Source organism: Sorex fumeus, unplaced genomic scaffold, assembly GCF_029834395.1.
Source record: "Sorex fumeus unplaced genomic scaffold, SorFum_2.1 ptg000006l, whole genome shotgun sequence".
In the NCBI taxonomy this organism is placed as follows: Eukaryota; Metazoa; Chordata; class Mammalia; order Eulipotyphla; family Soricidae; genus Sorex; species Sorex fumeus.
Genome location: NW_026606063.1, coordinates 42,796,392 through 42,823,540, shown reverse-complemented (window position 1 = coordinate 42,823,540; position 27,149 = coordinate 42,796,392). Strand labels below are relative to the sequence as shown.

At 42.0% G+C, this 27,149-nt stretch overlaps 2 protein-coding genes across 2 annotated transcripts in view; one reads left to right on the top strand and one right to left on the bottom strand.

The window, feature by feature from the left end:
• DNAAF10 (dynein axonemal assembly factor 10) overlaps positions 1 to 12,651 on the bottom strand; it is a 32,364-nt gene extending 19,713 nt beyond the window's left edge. The window contains exons 1-2 of the mRNA XM_056128625.1: positions 12,356 to 12,651; positions 4,118 to 4,218 (exon numbers count right to left, since the gene is read on the bottom strand). Of these exons, the coding sequence (XP_055984600.1) occupies positions 4,118 to 4,218; positions 12,356 to 12,538 (284 nt within the window). The 5' untranslated portion in view covers positions 12,539 to 12,651. The remainder of the gene's footprint in view (positions 1 to 4,117; positions 4,219 to 12,355) is intronic.
• Positions 12,652 to 12,980: 329 nt separating this feature from the next.
• PNO1 (partner of NOB1 homolog) lies at positions 12,981 to 26,941 on the top strand. The gene is made up of 7 exons (XM_056128637.1): positions 12,981 to 13,257; positions 13,480 to 13,629; positions 16,425 to 16,508; positions 17,118 to 17,178; positions 18,360 to 18,477; positions 25,173 to 25,243; positions 25,707 to 26,941. The coding sequence occupies exons 1-7, from the start codon at positions 13,051 to 13,053 to the stop codon at positions 25,772 to 25,774; spliced, it is 759 nt and encodes a 252-aa protein (XP_055984612.1). The 5' UTR covers positions 12,981 to 13,050; the 3' UTR covers positions 25,775 to 26,941.
• Positions 26,942 to 27,149: the final 208 nt, after the last annotated feature.

The window sequence follows — 27,149 nt, the reverse complement described above, 5'->3', positions numbered from 1 at the left end:
GGCCACCAGTTGCCCCCCACGAACGGCTCTCCAGCAGGGCCACAGCCCCAGAAGCACAAGGACTTAACGCAGAACCCAGCAGCTTGGAGCAGAAAAGTGAACGGACTATGCGTTAATCCAGGCCACCATGTCTGTCCGGAGGGGAAAGGGTGTTGCCCCATTCGCCCTTTCCTCTCTGGAAAGAAAGATGGTGGCCGCATGGGAGCCTTGTGGACAGCAGGTATGAGCCGGGGGTGTGGGGGCGACTAAAACTTCATGGGAAGGGGGGCGTTTCGGTCCGCCCTTCACACCCTACCAAGGCCACCAGTTGCTCCCCATGATAGGCTCTCCAGCACGGCCACGACTCCAGAGCACAGAAACCAATTTCTTAACTATCTGACTTTCAGTAGAAATACTTTCAGGGTCAATAAGTAAAACAGCAGAAATCCAAAACCAACATTTAATTCTTGAACCCAGCTGTAGAAAGCAAATCACTTCACAATGCTTCTTCAGCATGTCTGATTGGGGGGGGGGGGTAAACTCTAAATAATAGTGGTGAATCTTTTATTGAAACAATGAATCTAATCAAAGCAGATAGAGTGTTAACTAGAATTCATCTGCCTCACAGGGACTGGGAGGGGTGGGGGGTGGGGTTTTATTGGGGTTCTTCATGGTAAAAAAATAAGTATTGGTAAAGGGAAATGTGTTTGATATTTGCATGACTGAGACCTAAACCTGAAAGCTTTGTAACCTTTCCCACAGTGATTCAATAAAAAAAAAAAATGTATAAGTCTATAACTGTACCTCATGGTGTTTCACTAATAAAAAAATTAAAAAATTAAAAAAAAAAAACAAGTGGTGCTGGGGCTGGAGTGATAGCACAGAAGGTACGGAATTTGCCTTGCATGCGGCCGACCTGGGTTCAATTCCCAACATCCCATACAGTACCCCAAGCAACACCAGGAGTAATTCTTGAGTGCAGAGCCAGAAGTAACCCCTGAGCATTGCTGGGTGTGACCAAAAAAGCAAAAAAACAAACAAATAAAAAACAAAAAAAAACCCCAAAAACAAACAACAACAAGTGGTGCTGGCAAAACTGAACTGCTATGTATATAAAAACAGGCTCAGGGGCTGGAGCAATAGCACAGCGGGTAGGGCATTTGCCTTGCATGCAGTAGACCCGGGTTTGATTCCCAGCATCCCATATGGTCCCCCAAGCACTGCCAAGAGTAATTCCTGAGTGCATAAGTCAGGAGTAACCCCTGCGCATCACCGGATGTGATCCAAAAAGAAAAAAAAAAGTAGGGTGATGAAATGAACAGAATTTCTCAAAGAAGGAATTCAAATGGCCAAAACGCACATAAAAAATACTCTTCATCACTAATTATCAGAGATATGCAGATCAAAACAACAATGAGACATCATCTCATACCACAGAGACCGGCACACATTCAAAAGAACAAAAACAACTGGTGTTGGCATGGATGTGGGGAGAAAGGGACTCTTGTTCACTGTTGGTGGGAATGCCTTTTTGGAAAGCAATAAGGATGTTTCCAAAAAACTATAAATTGAGCTCCCATTTGACCCTGCAATACCACTTTTGGGAATATACCCCTGGGGGCGCAAAAACACACAGCAGAAACACCATCTGCACTCCCATGTTCATTGCAGCACTATTCACCATAGCCAGAATCTGGAAGCAACCTGAGTGACCAAGAACAGACGAATGAATAAAGAAACTATGCCACATCTATACAATGGAATACTATGCAGCTGTCACGAAAAATGAAATAATGAAATTTGCTTATGAATGGATGGACATAAAAGAGTATCAGGCTGAGTGAAATGAGTCAGAAAGAGAGGGACAGATACAGAATACTGCATTCATTTGTGGTATATAAAAAAATATATTCGATATTCCAAACACAGTAACTGGGCCCGCTCAAGCAAATCGATGAACAATGGGAGGACCGTGACCGTGATAGTAGAAGACTAATTTCCATGGCCAGGGAAAACAGAGGTTAGGAGGACTTGTCAATAGTTGGAACTAACCCCACAAATGTTTGTGGGGTTGAGGGAAGGTAAGAAAGAGAAGAGACCAGTATAACAATAATGGCTGGGAATGATCACACTGGACAAGATCTGAGGGTTAAAAGTAGATAAAAGGGACATTCTTGATAACCTTTCAGTATCAATATTGCAAACCACAATGCCCAAAAAGAGAGGGACATTGGTGCTGGAAAATGTACACTGGTGGAGGGATGGGTGTTGGAATAAAATACATTATCTTTTTAAACAAGAAGTTGTAAACTACTGAAAATCAGTTTGTAATATCTGTACAACAACAATGACATTTATTGTATATTCTTGTACTGAATTATATTTATTACAAAAAAAAGTTCATTCAGGCTAGACTCTCCCTCAATTTCTCTGAAGGCATGTGACACAATATACACTTAATCACTTAATCACTTAACTTCCCGTTAGTCGTCGATTTGCTCGAGCGGGCGCCAGTAACGTCTCCATTTGTCCCTGTCGCGTGCTAGTGTAGCCCAATGGCATCTGTTCGCTCCGGGAACATGAAGGGCCTCAAACCAATCGTTCATGATCTTGACGAAGAAGTCTGACCATCTGGTAGGTGGGCGGCCACGCGGTCTTTTGACATCCGTGGAATCCAGTCAGTAACAGCTCTAGTCCAGCGGTCGTCTTTAAATCTCATTACGTGACCAGCCCATCTGATTTTCGATATATTCTTTTTCTCCCCAATTTTTGGGTCATACCTGGCAGTGGCTCACGGCTTACTCCTGGCTCTGCACATAGAGAACAGTTCTGGTGGGCTCGGGGGACAATAGGGGATGGCAGGGATTGAACTCTGGTTAGCCGCGTACAAGGAAAATGCCCTACCCACCATACTATCTCTTTGGCACCGGCTGAAGCATTCTAAATTAATTATTAAGCAGTTAAAGCAAGGGGGAGATTAAAATAGCTTTGTTCTGTTCTATATTATGATTCTGAGATAAATATGTCCAAGTAATGGAACATACTACTTTAATTTCAAAGTAGCAGATTCAAAATGAGAATGAGCTAAGAGAGGGTTTCTTCCAAGGACAAAACTATACAGTTTTCAAATGACTAAAATAAGATAGTCCTGAAAAGTAAATAAAGGGGGAATTAATAATTTGTTAAATGCTGACCTAAATATGAGGACATAATTCTAGGTTAAAAAATTAAAAAACACCTTGACACATTTGTTATTTTGCTCATTAGAAACAAGTATATATACTGACTTGCTCAAAAGACCTACCAGCTTCTAAAAAGTTGTGCTTAAGTGTGAAATATAAAACATCAAAAAACAAAACCAAAAGCCCCTAAAACTTTTAATGCTAACTGTTTTGCCAGAGGCCAGTGCAACAGTACAAGGAGAAGGCACGTGCTTTGCACATGGCTGACCTATGGTCCATACCTGAGACCCCATATTGTCTCCTGAGTCTGCCAGGAATAATCCCTGAGTGCAGAGTCAGGATTAAGACCAGAGCACCACTGGTGTGGCCCAAAAACGAACAAACAAAGAAACAAACAAACAAACGTCTTGCTGAAATGTAAATAATACTTTAATTTTGTTTTTTAAAATTTAGTGTAATTTTAATACATTGGATTCTTAAAGGTGAAGTGGGAAGCAGCCCTGTATTTATAGGGAGAGTGCAGTAAATACTAAGAACAACGTGTGTGGAAGCAATGACTGTGCAAACTATCACAAGATCTAAAAAACATGGATTTGTATTCTAAATTAAATTTTGAATATGAAATCTAAAAATATAATTAAAATTATTCTTTTCAGGAGCTGGAGAGATAGTACAGTGAATAAGATCCCTGCTGCCTTGCAAACAGCCAGCATAGGTTCAATTCCCAGAAACCCATTTGTTCCCGAGTCTCACCCTGAGTGATCAGGAGTGATCCCTGAGTGCAAAGCCAGGAGTAAGCCCTGAGTACAGCCCAAAACAAAGCAATCAAAAAGATTATTTTCACATTTCTATAAGTAAACATTGAACACAAATATTTTAAAATTGCAATTCCTTTGGTGGAAGAGAAACTATCAAAGAAATTGCTAATCTCATGTCTAAAAACTGATTAATCTTACCATATATGAAGGTTGCCGCCAAAATCTCCAGTAGCTAAGTATCTCTGCTGTAAAGATGCTGCACCGAATGTTCCACATTTAATGGGTTTGGCCTTTTCAATCTTGAGAGAAGGGAGGAAGAGGATATATTATTTATGTACGCAGCTACTGATAAGCTGTGATATTAATGGCCCTATTATAGGATTTAAATAAGACACATAATACAAAAAGCAATTAAAACATTTCCTGAAAAAAAAAAGCATGCAATTACGTATAGTCTCAAAGTATTAACTGCCAAAAAGAATGGGTTTTAGCTTGCCTTTCCTCTCATCTCACTAATGAGACACTCAAATGCTGTCAACTCTACCATCTCCATTGGTTTGCAAATATGAAATTTCCTGCATTTAATGTGACTTTTTAAGATCCTCAGTAGAAATGAGAACATCATGAAGATATTCTTTCCAGATGGCTACAGGAACAAAAATGTTTGCATCTCCAATAGTTGTCCCCAAAGAAGCCTATAAACTGAGAATGTTTATAACCTATTCTCTCTGGAACCCATTCAATGCAGAGATTTGTATACCTGCATATACCAAACACACTGCTATTAGGAGGGATGGGGCCATCTTGAGAAGTTTCTTTAATTTAAAAGGCGGCTGCTCCAAGTACTGTATATACTCACATTAGTAAAACAGTCACATACCCATGCACTATTTAAGGTATGTGGCTTATGGGATTCACTGAAGAAGAACAAACACATCATTCAAAGGGCCTTTGGATATGATCCAGCAGCCTAGAACTTTACAGATGTGCATAACTCAAACATTTAATAATATTGAATCAATGCTCTTTTTATATCCAAGTCAATGAAGTTGGCAGAAGAAAATACAAAAAATGGATCAGTGTGGACATACTCTCAAGGATCTTACAGACTAAATACCAGTTTCTATTTGATTCCTCCCTCACATACATTTGCATTCTTTCTCCTACTCTCCCTGATTTTCCACATCTTTATGGGTCTTGCATAGATCTCACTTATTTCTCTAATTATTCTGTGGATCAAATTCAGGGCCCCTCATATATGAGGTATGCACCCTATCACTGAACTATCACTGAATCACATCCCCTGCTCCAACATAACTGCTGTAGTTTACAAATTATTTATATGAGAAGCCAAAAAAGAAAAAGCTCAACCCCTGCGTATGTGTGTGTGTGTGTGTGTGTGTGTGTGTGTGTGTATGAAAGGTTCCATTCTAACACTGTTTTCCTTTCCTTTCACCTTTTTGCCTTTTTGATGACTGAGCAAAAGGTTATTTTTCTCACATGTAACAGTTTTCTTTCTTTTTTCTTTTTTTGGTATTTGGGTCATACCCAGCGATTCTCAAGGGTTGCTCCTGGCTTTACACTCAGGAATTACTCCTGGTGGTGCTCAGGGGACCATATGGGATGCCAGGCAGACACCCTACACGCTGTTCTATCGTTCCGGTCTCATAATGCGGTTTTCATTCTTTGTTTTAGCTTAGATGCTAAAAGACACTAGTAAATGAACACATGGGGTAGTTTATTTTTATTTATTTATTTTTTGGTTTTTATTATTTTGTTTTGGGGCCACACTAGGTGATGCTCAGGGGTTACTTTTCTTTCCCTTCTTTTTGGGTCACACCCGGCGATGCACAGGGGTTACTCCTGGCTCTTCACTCAGGAATTACTCCTGGTGGTGCTCGGGGGACCATATGGGATGCTGGGAATAGAACCCAAAACCTGCTGTGCTATCGCTCTAGCCCCAGATGGGGTAGTTTAGAGGGTTCAGACACTTTCCTTGCATTTAGCTGACCTGGCTGGACCCCAAGCACCACAATGTTCCCCAGAGCACAGAGCCAAGAGTAACCCCCAAATATTTCTGGGCGTGATCCCCCAAAGAGAAAGTGTGAGAATGAGGACAACACAATGTTTTGATTGATTCTTGTGATACCAAAATCAGACCACATATAATAAAGTCAGATATTCTTAGTAGAATGACCCCTCTGGCGCAGAGAATTGATTATTCAAGTCTTTTGTGATGTTCCTTCCAGAAGCAGCAGCACCACATCTAGGTGTTCTGATGTGCAGACACAACTGAGGGCAAACTGGGAGCCACACTGCGATGTGACGGGCACTGGACTAGACATACCCACCTGTGCTGTTTCCCTACTTCACAGCACACATCATCCAAACAAGAGCTGGACTTGCAAAAAGAACATGAAACAACAAACACACTTAGAGGCATGATGGCCCAGCAAGGGCAGCGAGAACTGCGGTGACATAGGAAAGGAGGTAATGAAGTCTGCTTTCTCTGAGCTGGAGAAAGCATGCATGACTGCACCTTCTAGTCCATTTCTCCCACTGGTTGTCACAACTGCAAAGCTCTGACACATAGTTTGCAAATTATTTATAAGAAAACAAGCCACAAAAAAAAAAAAAGGGCTCAACTCCTGTATCAGCTATTACTCAAGATGTTCTCCTAAACTAGACCACTTCTCTCTAATGCAAACAACTCTGTAAGTGTCTGGAATACCTCTTTACAGTGAGGAAACAGGTTCAAAGCTCTAAGTAATTGGTTCTAGAGCTATGCAGACACCAAGCTTTTTCTACTACATAAGGCTGCCTGGGGGCCCATATGTTAATCAATTAAATAAATATTTTATTATTTAGCCCCCATCTGTAAAACATACTGTCTAAAGAACTATCAAAGAACTTTTTTCATTCCGAAATGAAGGGGTACAGTCAATACTATAGGTATGAATTAAGCCTACTTTCAGACTTGGGTCCTTTGGTTTTTTACTTTTATTCATATATTTACTATATACACACATATGTATGTATATAAATACACACACATATATCTCTATATAAGCTATTTATGTTTCTCTCATGTTCTCTTCAGATCAGACTAACAGCAATATGCTGTGTAAGAATAAAATCAAAATCCATAATATCAGCCACATAAAAGTCAGCAAGGATTATGCTTGTTTAAAAAAAACCTCCTATTTTTACAATTCTTAACCATATAAAAGTCAACAACAATTGCAGTAATGGGGACTGGAATGATAGCTCAGCAGGTAGGGCGTTTGCCTTGCATGTGGCCAACCCAGGTTTAATCCCCAGCATCCCATATGGTCCCCCAAGCACCGCCAGGAGTAATTCTTGAATGCAGAGCCAGGAGTAACCCCTGTGCATCACCGGGTGTGACCCAAGAGCAAAAAGAATAAATAAATAAAAAAGAATTACAGTAATGAACAGACTAAGAAAAGCAGGGCTGTTTTCCCTTTCTTTGGAGACTCACAGGAATCATAATAGTAGCTAAATTAAAAGAAAACATTTGAGTGAAGATAAACTTTATAGTTCGTCAAAAGTTTTCTTTCCTTTTGTGAAATACTTTACCTACAGAGGAGAATTTGTGGTTACTTAAATTCTCTGTCTCTCTCTGTCTCTTTCACACACACAAACAAACTGGTTAAAAGAAAATCTATTTTGTCAAATATGTTCCACAGAGAAAATGAGTGTATAGTAAGAGCTTCTGTTGTATGATACTGGAAATGACCATTAATGCTGACAGTATGTAGCCCTGCAACAATAAGTGAACATGATTAAGGAAGCCATGATCAATAATTCCCATGAGAGCTATTCTTGGTTTGTATGTGGGTGAGTCTAGTACAGCTTGTCAGTATTCCCTCCTCCACATCCTGGCACTACTTAATTAACATTAAAAGGTTTAGTCAACCAACTGCGAACAAGTGGTGAATTCAGTGGCACAGGGGCTAAAAAAACAGAACTCTATGAGCTTATTACAATGTGGGGGATTTGTTTTGGTTTGGGGCTATACCCAGCAGTGCTCAGGGGTTCTTCCCAGCTCAATGCTCCAGGGCTGCTCCTGAGAGTGCTTAGGGGGCCACGTGATACTGAGATCGACCCCAGGCTTCCTCCATGCAAAGCCTGTGCTTGGACCTTGGAGCTCTCTCCCCAGGTCTCACATATTACAATTCTCACACATACATCCCTATCTATCTAGTCCTGGATGTCAATTTGTAAAAAGGTACCCTTTCCAAAACAATGAAGTCTCAGACCTATCTCAGACTGGAGAGGCAAGAATTCCTGCCCTCACCTGAACCCCTGGCTAAGCCTGTGTAGGGTACAGCACATGGCTCAACTGCAGGTGACACCTCGCCCTCAGTCCCTGTCAACCTCCCGTACCATGCTCGGAAAGACCCATATGCTCTCATCACTGGTTTTTATCTGGGGTTCACAGGTTTTAGAATAGGGCTACTTAAACCTTCTCTATTCATGACCACTTTTCTCCCAAGAAATTTTTTCACGATTCTGGGTATATAAAACAGGTATATAAACCAAAGATTTACAGATCACAGATCATAAGTTTATTTTTGCAATCAAACTTTTACAACTCCTACGCTCAGTTATGTGACCCCATATGTCACAACCCACAGTTTAAGCTAGGGTTTAGAACACATGCAATGAGGCAGATTCACAATGAGGAAATAAAGTATGTTTCCTAATGCTGTATTTTAATAAATAATTCATCTAGCAGAATGCCAGTCACCCTGAGACTCATTAAAATCAACTGAAGGAAATTTAAAAAGTACTGATGCCCTGGGCCTCACGACAGCATGGATGCCAGGATTCTACGCTGCGTCAGAATGTTAACTAAGTGGAAACAGGGCACTTATTTTATTTATCACTATTATTATTTTGGTTTTTGGTCACATCCAACACTGATCAGGACTTACAAGGCAAGTGCCATACCCACTCCACTATTTTTCTGTGCCCACCCCGCTCACACCCCCCCAAACCTTAATTAAAAAACAAACAAACAAACAAACAAACAAACATGTTCTATCCTCTCTAAAGAGAGCATAGGCTTTTTATAAAAAGATAATCACCTCTCAATTTTTTCTGGTTTACCCTTGGAAATAATTGGTTCTCTCTAGAGAGTTTATGATATAAGTTAAAGTCTAAAAGAATACTGATAGAACTACAAAGATGGTTAATCCTAGAATTAAAATTACTGGTGACCAGTATTTCAGGGGTGAGCAATGAACCACCAGACTGGCATAGCTGGGGCAAGCATTCGTGAGAAGGAGACCTGGAGTTCTCAGTACTTCTGGGAGCCTACCTCTTCCTGATTTAAAAAAAAATTAAAAAGGATGATAATTTTTCCTTTTACCAAGCTACACTTTATCTTTTAAAAAAATTTAAAAGTTTTTTTTTTTTAAATTGAATCTCTGTGAGATACAGTTACAAAGCTGTTCATGATTAGTTTTCAGGCACACAATGTTCCAACACTCTTCCCTTCATCTTCCTAGCTACACTTTAAAAATATCTCATCATGGATATACATTACATTTCCTGAAAATTTTTAAAAATTTGCTAGAGAGGCTGGAGTGATAGCACAGCAGGTAGGGCGTTTGCCTTGCATACGGCCAACCCGGGTTTGATTCCCAGCATCCCATATGGTCCCTGAACACTGCTGGGTGTAATTTCTGAGTGCGTCAGGAGTAACCCCTGTGCATCGCCGGGTGTGACCCTTCAAAAAAATTGCTAGAGGGGAATTTAGTACAGAGAGATAGTACAGTGGGTAGGGTGCTTGCCTTCCAAACAGCCAACTGGGGTTCAATCCCTGGCATCCCATATGGTTCCCCAAGCACTGCCAGGAGTAATTCTTGAGTGCAGCTACAGGAGTACCCCCGAGCATGATCCAAAAAGAAAAAAAAAATTCTAAAACTGTTCAGAATCTGGGGCTGGAGAGATAGTACAGCAAGCAGGTAAGGCACTTGTCTTGCATGTAACTTACCAGGTTTTCATTCCTGGCACCACATATGGTCCCCTGATCCACTAGGAGTGATCCCTGAGTATAGGGCAGAAGTAAGCCCTAAGTTCATTCAGTTATAGTAAAATACAAACAAAAAAATAGGAGAATAAAAAGAATTATCAAAATCTGTAAAAAAGACAAAGAGCACCAATTTACATAAAACAAATGAGTCCCTAAACTATAAACAAATTATGTTCCCTCTTTTTAAGAAGTCACAAGCTTATAGATATTCTATGATCAATCTTTGCTTGTATTTGCTTGTGAAAATTCACCAGCAGGCTTCTTTTGCTATTCGCTGCTACTCTAATGTTTCTCATTCATTCAAACTCCTCACCCAAACTAACTAATAATCATGAGGCCAATATTTAAATATCCCAAGTTAGATCCTTTTACAGATCTATATTCACTCATTCTTTTAACAAGCAATTCATTGAGTGGTTGCTCCTTACAAACCATAACAAACCACACTGAGGAAGATACTGTTCTTACTCTCCAGGAGCTTATAATCTAATTTGAAATAAATGAGAGAGAATGACACACTTCTGGTACAGATATGATATACCAGAGAAATGCACTGTGTGGGGTTCTTCAACTTTGGATGGAAATTAGGAGGAGGGGGGTTCAACTCAGCAAATACCCTGAATTTGACCTTAGAAGAGCACCCAGTGATCAGAGATGGAGAGATGGAAGAAAGGGTAAAAAATAAGTCAGTGGGACTGGGTTAAGGCACTTGCCCACAGCAAACCCTGGTTTAATTGTGGCGCCACCAGGAATGATCCCTGAGCAGAGTTAGGAGTAATTCCTGACCACTGAGAAGTGTGGTCCACCACCCTTCAGACCCCCATGGAACAACAACTGCAACAATAACAACAACAAAACAGAAAAGAAAAAAAGAAAGTCAGTAATGATTAAGAACCCCGAGAAGAGCACTTGACTAGCCTTGAGAGACTGAACAAGAACACTGGCAATAGCAAAAATTGAAAACGGGATGTGATCTTACCTACCTCCTAATTCAAGACTGCCTGTTGGACTGTAGTGATCTTACCTACCCTAACTCCTGCTTCTTTCAAGAAGATTTGCTCCATAGTTTTTGGTTCCTAAAATTCTCAATCTTTTCTGTACTCTAGTATATTCCAAAATGTTTGATTAACTATTTTCTGGCAAATGAAATCAATTTATTACACTGAAAAGAGACTTAAAAATGTTAGCTCACTATTGGCAAATTCTTTCACTAGCAATCTTTATAAAGGTTGCAAATCTGATCATGCCATACCCTACTTAAAGACTTTTTAAAAATACTTCTTTTGGGGGCCGGAGCAATAGCACAGCGGGTAGGGCGTTTGCCTTGCACGTGGCCGACCCAGATTCTATCCCCGGCATCCCATATGGTCCCCAAGCACCTCCAGGGGTAATTCCTGAGTGCAGAGTCAGGAGTGATCCTCTTGCTGGGTGTAACCCAAAAACAAAACAAAAAAACCCCAAAAGAACAAAAAAAAAACCCTTTTTCTTGGTGCATAAATATTTTAAATAAATTATAATTAGTTCCCAGAAGGTACAAGATCTTCTGGTCCTGATTTCTCTTTTGTTTCTACTCTTGGTGTGGGCAGAATCTAAGTCTGGGTCAAAAGACATAAAGCATGTACTCTACTACTGAACTCCATCCCTGGTCCCTCTTCAGATTGCTGTCAAAACGACCTACTCTTTTTCTAGATGGGTTAACTGGTGCCTGCTCCTCCTAAACCTGTTTTTGTCTCATGGAGCTATGTTCCTTTACGCCAGAGAATTCATCTAGGTGTGTATTTATTACATCGCTGGTCTGAAGCACAATGAAATGATTCACCCGGTAGAAAACTCTGTCACAGAAGGATTCTTGTCATACACATGCCTGTAATACCAGGCAACCGATGGATGAAACTTTCAAAGAACGTATGTGCAGGTTGTCTCCTCCAACTATACTGCCTGCATCCTGGTGCCTGCTTTCGCTCCTGCTAACGTGGGCATCTTAATAAACCCACAGCAAACAACTCTGCACCGTCCCCGAAGGACCTTGAAATCTAGATACCAAGTCTCCGCGTCACTTTCCAAAGATCACGATTTCCAAAGAGCTGCGAGGGTGGAAGAGTGGGTGCAGAAAAACAAGGCTCTTTAGGTCTCGAACCAAAGTGTTTTACGTCGGCCGTGTGTACTCCTCAATTCGCGATTTAAATTCGCTAGGCCCTTAGTGGAACCGTGCTTTGGAAAGACGCCCGATGGACGAAAGTTTCGACGAAAAAAAAATGCAAACCCCGCCCAGGATCCGCTCTCGCCGGGCCCCCCCCAACCCGCCCCTCTCCCCCGCGCCCCCCCCCCCAGCAGCCCCGAGACCCTGGAACTGGGCAGTCCGCGCTGGCACCCACCTCCCGAAGCAGCTTTAGGTCCCCGTGCTGGATCTCGTACAGCTGAATAACTCCGGTGCCCCGTGCGAAGTTGCCCATGGTCACAAATTTTGCGCTGCAAGGCACCCACTTACAGTCAAACACCGTATAGTTGAGGCTTTTCTGCACGTGGGCGATGATCTGAGGTTTTTCGAAGGCCGACATGGTCCAGCAGATTTCACCTCTGCCAAGAGTTTACACTAGACCCTGACGGTACACACTAACGTGGAAACCAGACTCAAAACAGAAACGACAGTTTGTTCCTCCCGCCTGCCGTATTTTCCCCTAACGCCACAGCGAGTTGGGTTTAGTAGACCTAAATGATGCCAGGGCAATAATAAAGTAACCCAAGATTTATTCCGCACCGATGACATGAAATAATTTTTCGCCTTCTCCTATTACTCACATATGCAGATGTAGAGATGAGAAAAAATGCTCTGGCTGTTGTTGGCGAGGTCAAGGAAGCGACCACAAAAATCAGGCATATTTCAGAACAGCCTCTTTCTCCCGCAGGCCCTCGCAGAAAATCCTGCCTCAGGACCCCCAGCGTGAGACTCCCTAGGCAGAGGGGCGGAGTCCTGAGCCGGAGAGGCGGAAGGGGAAGACGTGCGCCTGCGCGTTGCGGTAGCGCACGTGTCCGAGCCGGAAGCCCGTGCCGCTGCCGGAGACTCTTCGGCATGGAGAGCGCGATGGAGGCGCAGACCGTGGGCGCTGAGGACGGCTTCACCCATGTTCTCCGCAAGGGGGGTCGGCGGGCGAAAAAACGGCGGGCTGAGCAGCTGTCCTCGGCCGGAGAGGGCGCGGACGCGGGGCGTATGGACACTGACGAGGCCCAGCCGGCCAAGAGGCCCGTGTTCCCGCCCCTCTCCGGGGACGCGTTCCTGGTACTCGCGGGCGACCCCGGGGACTGGGACGGGACTGGGGGCTGGAGGCGGCACCCGTGGGTGGCCTCTGGGTGATGCTGAGAACTGCGGACATCTCCGGCGTGAGGTTCTGCAGGGAAGTCTTTTGGAGTTTAGCTTATTCATTGCAGGGCGGATTTTTGTAGCACTTCCCCACCCTCCCACCCCCCCCATGCCTGACCTCTGCGTTCTGTTTTATTATAGAGTGGGAAAGGCGAAATCAGGAAAGTTCCAGTCCCAGCCAACAGATACACGCCCTTAAAAGAGAACTGGATGAAGATTTTTACTCCGATTGTAGAACACTTGGGACTTCAGATACGCTTTAACTTGAAATCGAGGAACGTAGAAATTAGGGTAAGGAGAATGTCAGTCATTTCCAAGCACACATATTTTTCCTGCAGGGACGAAAGGTGCATGAATTGCTCTTAATGGGATTTGCTCGATACTTTCCGTTTTCTAATTTTAGTGAAATTTGCCCAGATATCTTCAAAATCGGGTTTATTAGGTCCATGTAATAAATAATTCAGCATCAGTATCAGTTTAATTTGTAAATTAGCCGAAACCATACCAAAAGACTGCCTTCGCATAGTGCTTTATAAAGTTCTATAGTGAATTAAGAAGAGGAGTAAAAAAGAGAATTATAGATAGACAAGTGTTCAGTAATCAGAAAGTGTGTGCTTGTAGTACAGGCACTGTATTTCAATATTATTCTTGAGGGGTGGGGAGAATGTTGTATTGAGAATATGTATGAAGAGTGTGTGTGTGTGCGTGCCCGCCTCTGTGTGTATGTGTGTGTGTGTGTCTTAGTGTGTCTTATCTTGTGGTGCAGTCCAGAAGTTAGACAAAAATATCTTTTTGAGGATGATTATACCACCTTTGGGACTCTTGTAGATTCATCTCTGTTGATGATATAAAGACATGAATAATGTAAAGCACCATTCCAGAGAGTAGCTGGGAAAATTTGAAATGTGGGTTTGATGATTAGAGAACCCTTTTTCCCATTAGCCACACTTTACCCAGGAGTTGATGGTTTCATGCAGTGACTTCATGTGTCCCTACCAGATTTGCTCCCTTCGTTGCTTTCAGTCTCCTACACTCCATCCTCTATGCCAGTGCCAGATTAAATTCCCCAGACTTTTGTTGTTTTTGATGTGTTTTTATTGTAGTTTAGGTAACATGCTTACAATATGTTAATGTTTATGGTTTTCATGAACAAAGATATAACTCCTTTATCAACACCAAAGTGTCCAGTATCCTCCAGTACTGTCCTAAATGTCTCCTCTGGTGTGTCTGCCCCTCCCTAAACCCCTGACTGACTCATTCTCAGTTTTGTAATCTAGGGCCAGTGGTTTGTCAGGAGTGATGAAAATTAAGTTTCTATTTGATCTTGCCCTTTAAGTAGGAATCTTGTTCCCAGGTTTCCTCTTCCTCTCTCAGAGCAGTTCTGTGTGTCGTCTTTGCTCTCTGCAGGCTCTCTCTGTCCTCATCCCATTCTCCCTCAGTTCTAGCCCTCCATCATAGGGCTGAGGTTTCCGACCTTATTTGTCCTACTGCACCATTTCAGAAATAAAATCACTCAGTTTCACCTCGAAAATCTCTCATCTTTAAGCAAATTAACAGAAAACGCAGTAAACAATTATTGTCCCTGCTACTCCCCCCCCCCCCCCCCCCCCCCCCCCCGTTCCTAGTAGAAGCCATAGCACCACTTTGGGAAACACTGTTTTAGGGTCTACCTCAAGGCTTTCTTCTTTATTTGACCCTTTTCAGTCATTTCTTCGGTGTCAGAACTTTTATTTGGGGTGGGTGGCTTCAGTTCTGCCTAGTGGTAGGCAACCAGGCCAGATAGTTCAGCACTCCTTCCCAATTTGGGGGGGTGCATGAGCACAAGGGTGCTGGAAACCATCAGGACCATACCCAGTGGTCCCAGGGTCCATGCAGTATTGGGGATTGAATTTGGGACTCTGCATTTCAGGTATGTGTTCCTGACCCTGAGGTACTCCTGACCCAGTGCCTAAGCTTTGTGTTATATTGCAGTAGCATCCATTTGGATCCCAGTAACTTGTGTTGATGCTGCTGTATTCCAGACCCAGAGGGGTGCTTTGGCATACCTTGCATCAGTATGGTTTTATAATGTCACATAAGGTAGATGACACATTTTCAATTTGGATATATGAGGAAACTGAAAAAGAAGTGTCTTGGCCAAAGTCACCAAGCTAGTAAAAAGGTAAAAGGTAAAGGCCCTCCCGTTGATCGTCGATTTGCTCGAGCGGGCCCAGTAACGTCTCCATTGGAGACTTTGTTGTTACTGTATCTGGCATATCGAATACTCACAGTAGCACCAAGCTAGTAAGTGAGTGTTAATAGTTGAGACCTCTCTGAATCTTCTACACTTATATCCTTATTCTCAGATGAGAAAATGTAAGATCTGGAGGGTCTACAAAAGTTGGCCAAAGTCACATAAGGACGTTAATTGGGATCTGGTTTTAAATGTTTCATTATACCACCTTGTATGGTTTTGTCAGGTGTGTGGTCTCCTCAGCCTGATTTTGAATCTGTGTGAATAGAAATAATGGTTTTGGATTCAGACCTGGTTCAAATTTTAACCTGTTCTCCCAGATAAAAACCATGGGAATATCACTTAGTATTTAGGATTGTAATGAAATTTACAGCTCTGAGGTGTAAAACAATCCGAGGGTGCATGTTCTTTTCACGGGTGGGCATTTGATGAAGAGTAGCCATTTCTGTGGTATTCAAATAAACAGAAAGCTGGATCCCTGCTTTAAAAAATGTCATTAATTCATACTGGAGTTGTTGCCTTGGGGAGCATTAGCACATACGTGGTTCATCTCCTGAGGGAGGTATTCCATTAAGTCTATCTGGGAGACTGCACCCAGGAAGAGAGAGAAGGGGCCCTGCTTAGTTCGGGTGATGGCTCCATTGGACTGGGCAGAGATCCCGCTGTAAACTCCAGACCCTTGGGAAATCAGTCGCCTACTCCAGCTGGGAAAGCTGCCCATTACCTCACCAAAAAGTGGACTTTAAGGCCTGTTGTGTTCGCAAAGGGTGGTGGTGGAGGGAATTTTGATGGAACATCACCTTTTCCACCTCCAGCTGTAAACACCTTTGTTTCCCTTTGTTTCATTAAACAGACATGTAAAGATACCAAAGATGTTGGTGCTCTGACCAAAGCCGCTGATTTTGTGAAAGCCTTTGTCCTGGGGTTTCAGGTGGAGGTGAGTGGCCTCATGGCAGCTGAAGGAGGGTTTGAAGAAAGACTCAGTGTGAATGTTTTCTTGGGTTTGGGGATTTTGGCCCATGATTTTATTTCTTTGGGAAATAAAAGCCTCCCAGTGGGCTGCTTCAGCAGACCCTTGGCCTGTGGGCCTGATGGCTGGTTGTTGCTGGCCACCAGCACTGCGGCTCTGTGCTGTGGTGCTAGGGATGGGATGCAGGGAAACTCACCAGGTCTATACCCATGATGGTGGGGGCTGAAAGTCATGCAATGCCAGGTATAAACTGGGGAGCCTTGCACATACCCCTCGAGCTGTCTCTCCTCAAACCCATCCACCCTTTTTTTCCAGTTTGGGTTTTTTGGGGGGTGGAGGGAGGGGGCGGGGGTCGCACCCAGCAGTGCTCAGGGATTACTCTTGGCTCTGTGTGCTAAGGAATTACTCTTGGCAATGCTTGGGAACCATATGGGATGCCAGGGATTGAACCCTCATTGGCTGCTCACTATGCTATCACTCTGGCCCCATTTGAATTTTCTGGTATATAATTTGTGAATTTTAGTTTGCCATCATTCTCAGGTAGCTAAGGGACTTGTGTTTACTTTAATGTTACAGGATGCACTTGCCCTCATTAGACTGGATGACCTCTTCCTAGAGTCTTTTGAAATTACAGATGGTGAGTGCTTTGTGGTCTTATTCTACAATTCGGGTATTTTTGTATTGCTAACTTAATGGACTGGAGCGATAGCACAGTGGGTAGGGCGTTCGCCTTACACGCGGCCAACGTGGCCGACCTGAGTTCGATTCCTCCGCCCCTCTCGGAGAGCCTGGCAAGCTACCGAGAGTATTCGATATGCCAGACACAGTAACAACAAAGTCTCCAATGGAGACGTTACTGGACCCGCTCGAGCAAATCGACAATCAACGGGAGGGCCTTTACCTTTACCTTAGGGTTGGAGCGATAGCACAGCGAGTAGGGCGTTCGCCTTACACACGGCCAACATGGCCGACCCGAGTTCGATTCCTCCGCCCCTCTCGGAGAGCCCGGCAAGCTACCGAGAGTATTCGATATGCCAGACACAGTAACAACAAAGTCTCCAATGGAGACGTTACTGGGCCCGCTCGAGCAAATCGACGATCAACGGGAGGGCCTTTATTTTATTTATATTTTAACTTTAAAAGAATTTTTGAGTAGTATTGGTTGAGGGTTTTTTCTCAGCTTAAAATTCAAAAAAAATTTAACTGAAGTAATAAATATTATGACCTGCATGTTTTGGTGTGACCGGTTTCTAAAAAATGCTTTGAATGACTGAATTCATTTGTGGTATATAAAAATATATATAGTAGAAGACTAATATCCATGGCCAGAGAAAACAGGAGTTAGGAGGACTGGTCAGTGGTTGGAACTAACCACAAGTGTGTGTGGGTCTAAAGGTAGGTAAGATAGAGAATGGACCAATATGACAATAATAACTGAGAATGATCACGCTGGACAAGATCTGAGGGTTAAAAGTAGGTAAAGAAATATTGATAACCTTTCAGCATCAATGTTGTAAACCATAACACCCAAAAGGAAGGAGGGAGGGAGGGAGAAGAAAAGTGCCTGCCATAGAGGCAGCAGGGGGTGGGGGTGATGGGAGGGAACCTGAGGACAGAAGAAAATTATTTTCTCCAGGTCATATCTGGATAATAGATGCATTGCACCTGTTGTGATTCTAAATGTCATTTTCTGAATTAAATAATGTATTCACTAAAAAAAATAAGTATTTTGTCTCTTGTAGGGAGAATTAATGATTAAATTTTGTTTAAGTGGGTTGTGCACTGGAATGACTTGCTTCCATTGATTTTCTTATTTAGTAAAGCCCCTAAAGGGAGACCACCTATCCCGAGCTATTGGAAGAATTGCTGGCAAAGGAGGAAAAACCAAATTCACCATAGAGAATGTGACACGGACACGGATAGTTCTGGCTGATGTGTAAGTATCTGATCTTGAGGGTATTGTCATAAAATTATATTGGACATTTTGTTGGCTTCAAAAGGTCACAGAGATAGTCTCTGTGTAACTAGCACTAATTCTTATCAAGATAAAATTCTAGACAGTTACCTGCAATGAGTTGATTAAGTTAATTGAGAATAGCTTAGAAATTGGAGCTTTATTCTCAGGCACCAGTGAAAGAAGTGTCTAGAATCCTGTAAAGATGACTTGACAGTTGAGAATTTAATGTTTCAGAATCCAGAAATTGATCTATTAATGGTTAAAGTAAAGCCAAAAAGTGGTTGGTTTTTTTGTTTTTGTTTTTGTTTTTTGGGTAACACCTGGCGATGCACAGGGATTACTCCTGGCTCTGTACTCAGGAATCACCCTTGGCAGTGCTCAGGGGACCATATGGGATGCTGGGAATCGAACCCAGGTTTCCCACGTACAAGGCAAACACCCTACCCGCTGTGCTATCTCTCCAGCCCCAGGAGTGGTTTTTTAAATCCCTTTGTGAGGCTCTCATTTGAAATCACTGTCACTGTCCTCCCATTGTTCATCGATTTGCTCGAGCAGGCCCAGTAACGTCTCCATTGTGACAATTGTTACTGTGTTTGGCATATCGAATACATCACGGGTAGCTTGCCAGGCTTTGCCGTGCAGGCGAGATACTCTCAGTAGCTTGCCGGGCTCTCCAAGAGGGGTGGAGGAATCGAACCTGGCTCAGCCATGTTGGCTGCGTGCAAGGCAAACGCCCTATCCGCTGTGCTATCGCTCCAGCCCTCATTTGAAATATTTTATTATTATAAAGACTATTCATAAAAGAAGAAAACCAGCAGTTAAACGTGGACATAATGAAATTGCGATGTGCTGAGAATCAAAGCGCTTTGAGTCCAGCTTGAGTAGCCAGTCTGAGTTGGCAGCTGCTCTGTCACTAGGTTGGGATTATTAGGAGATGGCTCAGAGGTGATGACCACAAGACTGGGAAACAAAGCAGCTGATTGAGTGGAAGAGGTGTCTGCCTGCTACTAAATCCTGAAATAATTTTGTTCAAAATCACCTCATCATTGCTCTAAATCAAGAGACTCTAAAACCATTAATTAGAATAAAAATTTTAGACTCTGTCCCTTAGGTGTAATTGTAACCCTAGATTGCTGATGTTCTTTACCTAAAAATGGGTATAAGTTGATCATTAGGAATTGAGCCTAGAGTTGGGGATATGAAGTTCTGAGAAAATCTTTCTTAAACTAGAGATTTTGGGGCTGGAGTCATAGTACAGCAGGTGAGGTGTTTGCCTCAGGCTGCTGACCCAGGTTCTATTCCCAGCATCCGATAAGGTCCCCTGTGCATCGCCAGGTGTTACCGAAAAAGAAAGAAAAAAAAAACACTAGAGATTTCAACATTTTTGACATGTATAACACATTTCAAAATATCATGAGTTGCCAGCTCTAAAAACTGCTTAGAAGCTAAAAATGTAACTACTTTGCTAATCAAATTATGGTTAAGATTTTAAATTTACAGCTTAATGCATTCATAAAATAAGTATATACATATATATATAGAGAGAGAAAGAGTGTGTTAAAATGTAGTTAATCTAATTTCTTAAAACAGCTTTTGTTGTGGAATGATTTATACACAATATGGTTTACCTGTTTCAAGGATAGAGGTCAGTGAGTTTTTGGCAAATGCTCTGTCCATCACTGTGGTTCCACTGCACGTACAAGTCCATCACGCCAGTAGTTCTTTGCTTATCTCCTCAGCCCCCCTTAGCCAGTCAGTCATTATCGAGTTTCTGTCTTGATAGTTTTGCCTTTCTAGTAGCTTATGTAAATGAAAATACTTATATAAATGTAGTCTTCAGTGTATCATAGGGGGTGGGGTGTTTTAATTAGCATGGTTTTGAGCATCCATAATTCTTCATTTCTGATGATAAATTGCATTTTATGTGTCTATCTGCAGTTGAAGGACATTTGAGTAGTTTTGTGTGTGGGGTCATTATGATTAAAGTAGCTATTGGATTTTTTTATTTTGCAAACTCATACAAATGACTTGAATTAAAAATGTGCTACCTTGTGTGTTTGTTCTAAGTATGCTAACTGGAAATCTGCATGTTTAGTGATTATGTTAATGATGATAAAGTCACAAACTGGACTCACACCCTTGTAAATGTTATTTTGATGACTTACTAATAACAGCAAAATACAGAATAATGTGAATAAGATGTGAAATTGAAATATCTTTGTTCCAACTGTATTTAATATGTTAGAGGATTATTTTGCCTGCTTGTTCTAAGACCTCCATTCCATCCAAGCTCCTGCCCAGCTACTTTGGTGGGCTTAACAGGAAAACTTCTCATACATAGTGTTGTGGCTGCTCATAGTCTGCGTAGAGCAAAAGTTTGTTTTTTTTCTTAATGGTATCAGGGACTTATTAAGGGCCACATAGAGGCACACATTCATTACCCGTCCCAGGAGTTTTATTTTTCAGAACATTAGACATACGTAGTATTCTAATGCCTCAAAGAAAATTTGAACTCTTTGGACTAGTTCCCCTCATTCCCCCCACCTCTAAGCTTTAATACCTTGTTAAACACCTTATTAAACGTGTATGTTTAAATACCTTGTTAGTAGAGTATTAGGTTCTTGATTTTCTTTTCAGGTTCACTGTTGACTTCCTACCATGAAAGATGAAACTCTAGCATTCTCTCACCCCTTCCCTCTCCTCCTCTCCGCTCATCTCTCTGCTATAAACAAGCCTGTTGGCTTATTCCCATCTTCTTCCGACATTGTGGTTTTTATTAGACCAGTGGTCAGTATTAACTAAAATGTCAGTGCTCAATATAGTAGTAGATTACCAAGATGATATGCTATGATTATTTTATATCCTTTGCAGTTTTTACCTGAAATACTCAAGCGTCTATGTCTTTATCTCCTCTTGCTATGTTTGAAATATCAAACATTTTTAGAAATTTCTCCTGGCACCATGTATTCTGGAAGCACTTGCACCAGTCTCTCTGGTTCCCAGCTGGCCTCTCAATTCTCTTTTTACCCTTCCCTTTTACTGTCTGAATCTCTGGGTCTAATCTTTTTCCCCTCAGTGCTTCTTATTTTCCTGACACAGGCTATGGAATCCAGGAATTAATATAACATAGGAAGTATGTGTTTTTTGAAACCCATTTCTGAAAATTCCTTCTGTCTTGGCCAAGTACACATCTTTCAGTTAGAAGTCATTCTCATTCACAAATCTGAAGGCATTTCTATGCATCACCATTTCACTTTCAGTTTTGAGAACCCCAAAGCCACTTTGATTCCTATTTCTGGTGCTTTGTACCCAGGTTCTGAAATTTCACAGTGAGGTGCATTGATACGGGCCTTTTTTACTTCTCTTACTAGGCTCTTTCAGAGTAGGAACACATCTAAAGTTCTGAGACCTTTTCTTGGATCCTCTTTAGTTTTCCTTCTTTCCCTGTCTTGTCCTATCTGGAATCCCTTTCTGTTACTCTTTCTGATCCTGTTTCATTTTCTTAACATCCTGTGTTTTTACTTTGTTAGACACACAGATTCTGCTGATAGGGTGTGCTGTGTGTATGGGTGGAATGGTAAGAATCAAAATAGCCCTCACGGTTCATGGGGGATGAGGTTGGAGGCGAAAAGTTGACTGCAAGTTTCAGCTTGGTTGACTGACCAGGCTGTTTCTTTGGAGAAAGTTCTGGTGTCAGTGTCTTCAGTCTTTACGAGCAGGTCAGGTTCTCCAGAGAAGCATTCTTCGGTCTTCTTTGCTGCTACTCAATTTTTGTTTGTTTCTTGTTTTGCCTAGTTGGGTCACACTCAGTCGTGTTCAGGGACTAACTCCTAGCTCTGTACTCCAGCTGGGTCAGCTACATGTAAGATAAGTGCCTTAACTCTGCCCTCTCTGGCCTGCCAGGAATCACACCCAGGGCCTTCTACATGCAAAGCTTTCAGTGTGTTTTCTGAAGTACCTACCACCTGTCTGCCAGGCTTTCAGAGCCCATTACAGAATGGTTGCACATCTCAGGATTTAGGTGCAGAAGTTTGCTTGATGTGGACTTAGCTTTTGGCTCTCTGCTCCTACCTCTGCTATGTCTACAGACTCTTTGTCTTTTGCTGTCTACGTGAGCAATCCGTCCCCACCCCCATAACTTTGCCAGTTACAGAGGGGGGGGTTGCCTGTTTATTCCGGGTGAAGATGATCTGGGGACTTTGTCATGAACAAGTTTTTTAAAACTGATTCTCATTTTTATCTTCACCTTCACACTATGTTTTGGTGTATTGGAACCTCAGGGAGAGGTTTCTACTTGATGTTCCCCCTGCCAGTTTTAGTGTCAGTTTATTGTCAATTTAAAGTTGGGCTTGAGAAAAGCAAAATGCTGTATTGCCAATTTTACTTAGTGTTAGTCAATAAGGAATGCCCATTAAAATGGCCTGCAACAGTACCTCTGTGAATACTGAAGAATTGGGGTGATTTGTTTGAAAGCATTGTAGTTGAAGTGCAAAGAGGGTTTTTTTAAATGTAGGTTTAATGTAGGAGTACTGCTATTTATTCAGCCACTGTTTAGCTGATTGAATTGTACATGTACTCCACCTTAATTTTTTTTCCATTTTTTATAATTTTATTTATTGAATCACCGTTGAGGGCAGTTACAAAGCTTTTGGGTCTAAGTCTCGGTCATACAATGAAACACCTGTACCTTCACTAGTGACCATTCTCCACCCACAACAACCCCAGTATACCCCCATCCCACACCCTCCCCCTACCTGTGGGACAGATGATTTCCAAATTACTCTCTCTCTAATTTGATCACATTCAATATTTTGACACCAGATCCACCATTATTATTTGAGATTTTACCTCAACACTTAGATATGCTGAAAAGGCAAAGACAATTTGTGATCTATTGCTGGTTATGAATAACATATGATGTCACGTGCCTGCAGTAGTGGCCGTGCGATTTTGAAATTCCGAAATTTTAACACTTAAATCTGGAGGGATTTCTGCCAAAACCTGCTGGGTTCCGAGATTTACTCCTGAGTCTCTGGGATCATGGCCGTTAAGCAGCTTGATCAGGAGCCATAAAGGCTGTTCACGGGCGCTGACTTGGGGTCTCGTTGGGGTGGGGAGGACAGGACCAGCTCCACCCCCATCCCGTGAGGCCCAAAATGTCTCATCACTGTGGGCCCAGACCTGACTGTCCAATGGCCTCTGGAGGATGACGGCCACCGAGCCGCCAGGGGCAAGCAGGGAGGGACAACACCCTTTCCCCCCTGGGGTGGCCCGGCGACAGTAACTTACTGTGTGGTCCGGACACATTCCTGCCAAAAGTCGCTGAATTTCGAGATTTGTTTCTGAGTCTCTGGGATCATGGCCATTAAGCAGCTTGATCAGGAGTCAGAGAAGCCGTTCGTGGGCGATGACTTGGGGTCTAATTGGGACGGGGAGGACAACCGGCTCCACCCCCATCCCATGAGGCCCAACAAGTTTTTATTTTTAATTTAATTGAAACACAGTGATGAACACATTTACAGATTTGTTTATAACGTATTTCAATCATATAATGTTCCGACACCCGTCCCTTTACCAGTGTGCTTTTCACACCACCAGTGGTCCCAGTCCTCCTCCCCCTCCCCCTCCCCCTCCTCCCCCTTCCCCTTTTCCTCCCTCTCTGTCCCCCTTCCCTCCTGTCCCCCCACCCCCAACACCTTAAGGTTTGCTATATGGGTAATGAAAGGTCATCGGGTATATCCCTTTACCTACTTTGAGCACTCAGTTCCTGTCCAAAATGATCATATCCAACTATTATTGTCATGTTGGTCTCTTCTCTACCCTCACTGCCCTGTGCCTCCCGAAAAGTCATGTGGCAAGCTTCCAACCACTGACCAGTCCTCTTGGCTTCTGTTTACCGTCACCTTGGGTATTAGCCTTATACTATTTGTGTCTTTTTTTTTTTATATTCCACAAGTGAATGCAGTCAGTCATTCTTATCTGTCCCTCTCCTGACACATTTCATTTAGCATGATACTCTCCATGTCCATACATTTATAAGCAAATTAAAGATATTTTGATTAAAAGTACAGTGTTACTTTAATAACTGCCAGTGTTTAAATTTGACGGGTTTCTAGATTTCCTTTGTGTGATCTGCTTTTCCTTTTGAACGACTGATAACATCTATCTTAAAAGCTAATGTTTAAGGATTAAAGGAGAACATGTAAACCCTAATACATAGAAAATACTCTTTAGATGGTAGATATTGTACACTGTAGCACTGTCACTGTCCTCCTGTTGTTCATCAGTTTGCTCGAGTGGGTACCAGTAACGTTTCACAACAAATTGTGAGACTTGTTATTATTTTTGGCATATCAAATACGTCACGGGGAGCTTGCCAGGCTTTGCCATGCAGGCGAGATACTCTCAGTAGCTTGCCGGGCTCTCCGAGAGGAAGATGCTTGCTATGATTATTAATTTTAAAGAACTCAGTTAAAAAAATTTTTTTTAGTCCTTTATAGTTAATTTTTTACTGGCACATAATACTACAAAATTCCTACCCCCCCTTCAGGTAGTTTTTAGTGAATGGACAGAGTTATGCAGCCATCACCCCTGCTTTTACTTAGAATCTATGTCTATCATGATTTTTTAAGAGGATGCTTTTTGTTGCTAACTTGACTCATTCTCTCTTGCAGGAAAGTTCACATCCTTGGCTCTTTCCAAAACATCAAGATGGCAAGAACTGCTATTTGCAACCTCATCCTGGGTAAGAGTCCTTTATTTCTCTGGTGTTTTCTCTGCAAAGAAAATAGAGAATTTAGGAACTCACACCACTTTTGCAAATCATTGTAGGAAGAGTTCTCTGGCCTAGAGAGGAGTAGGATCTTTGCTTGGATTCCATCAGTCAGCTTGAGAAGAGAGAGGGTTTATCGGGTAGGAGTACTGATGTCTTTGCTCCTTTTCCTGACGAGATGACAGAAAAGCCATTCAAGAATAGCAGGCAAAGTCATGTTTCAGGTTCAGCAGAAGGGAGCTGCTGATTAGTATCAGTCAACTTACTTGATCAGACTAGTCTCATTTGCAAATCTGCAGCAGTCAGCAACCTAGGTTGTGATTTCCAGGATTGGGGTAGCTTGCACAGAAAATGTTCTTGTTCTTTTTAGGGTTGTTCAGTTTCCCAGGTAGTTTTTATAGGTCAGTGTATTTGTATAACCTTTTTTCTTCTGCAGGAAATCCTCCTTCAAAGGTCTACGGCAACATTCGAGCTGTGGCTAGCAGAGCAGCAGATCGGTTCTGATTGTGAAGGAGAGCCCTTTTATCTTGTGTTTGGACTCCAGAGAAAAAGACCATACCCGCAACAAGTGGGCACAGGAAACAACATGAAGAATTTTTCAGTCACTTGTAGCCTTAATTTGTTCCTTCTTCCCTTCTCAGCCAGACATGAACAGAAAGGAAGAGGTTGAATATTCACAGTCAGCCGGATCATTTAAATACCGGCATTCAGTACCATTATTATATCAACATATTTTAAGTAGCAGATTTGCATACTTTATAATTCTCATTTTGCGAGAAACTTACGGTTTAAACAGTTCTTCATGAGTTTGTAAGCTTTTATTTATAAATTTACTTAAAAATTTAATACACATTTCTTCTAGGAGTTGTATTAAAGAATTATCTCAGAAAATTTCTGACTCTACCATAAATTCTGGGTAGTCTGCAAACACTTTTAAGCCATTGTCATGTGTAGGCTTTGGGTATACTCAAAGGATTAATATCTGTGTCCCCAAAAACATTCAGTCAAAAGAATATAAACATACTATTCATTTCAGCAGTGAGCACAGTAGCTAGAATATAGAATTCTAACCAGGTATACAATGATAGATGGGTGGATAATGAAGGTATGATGCATATACACAGTGGAGTACTGGGCAGCTGCAAGGAAGGATCGACTCGTGCAGTTTACGGCAACTTGGATGGAACTCGAGGATGCCATGTTAAATGAAGAATAATAACTACCTGATGGTTTCACTTATTTGCAGTGGGGATACCTCAGTTACCCTTTATCTAGACTATTGAAATGAGGTCAGAGAAGGAAAGAAATATAGAGAGGGTAAGTAAGAAGAGGCAGACTGGAGTAGCAAGGGCAGGGCCCCCTAGCACTTTGGTGGTGTAGAGGTGAGGGATAGATGTTTAAACAAAGCAGGAAACCCAAACCACAATAACTGAATTTAAAAATGTGCCTGTTGAGGGGAGTGGGAGGGAATAGGAGGACATTGGTAATGAGATTGGTGTTAGGACATTGCATACCATGAAACTATTATGAGCACTTCATAAATCATGGTGCCTTAAATTTTAAGTTTGTTTTTGTTTTGCAGTTTGTCCTTTAAAGTTACAGAACTACAACACAAAATTGTAAGGATAGAGTTTTTCAAATTCCGTATTTAATAAAGGTAATCAGAACTTGTCTGTTACTTTTCATTAAGTTGTAATGATAAAATACCGTAAGAGATGGTAAGATTACTTTGATCCATAGAAAAAAATTAGCTAATGTCTACATATTACCTGTTTTTTTTTTGGTGAGGGAGAGGGGGATATTCAGGATCAAACCCAGGACTTGACAAATGCAAGCCATGCACTTTACTGATAAGCTTGGTCCCTGCACTTTGTTTTGT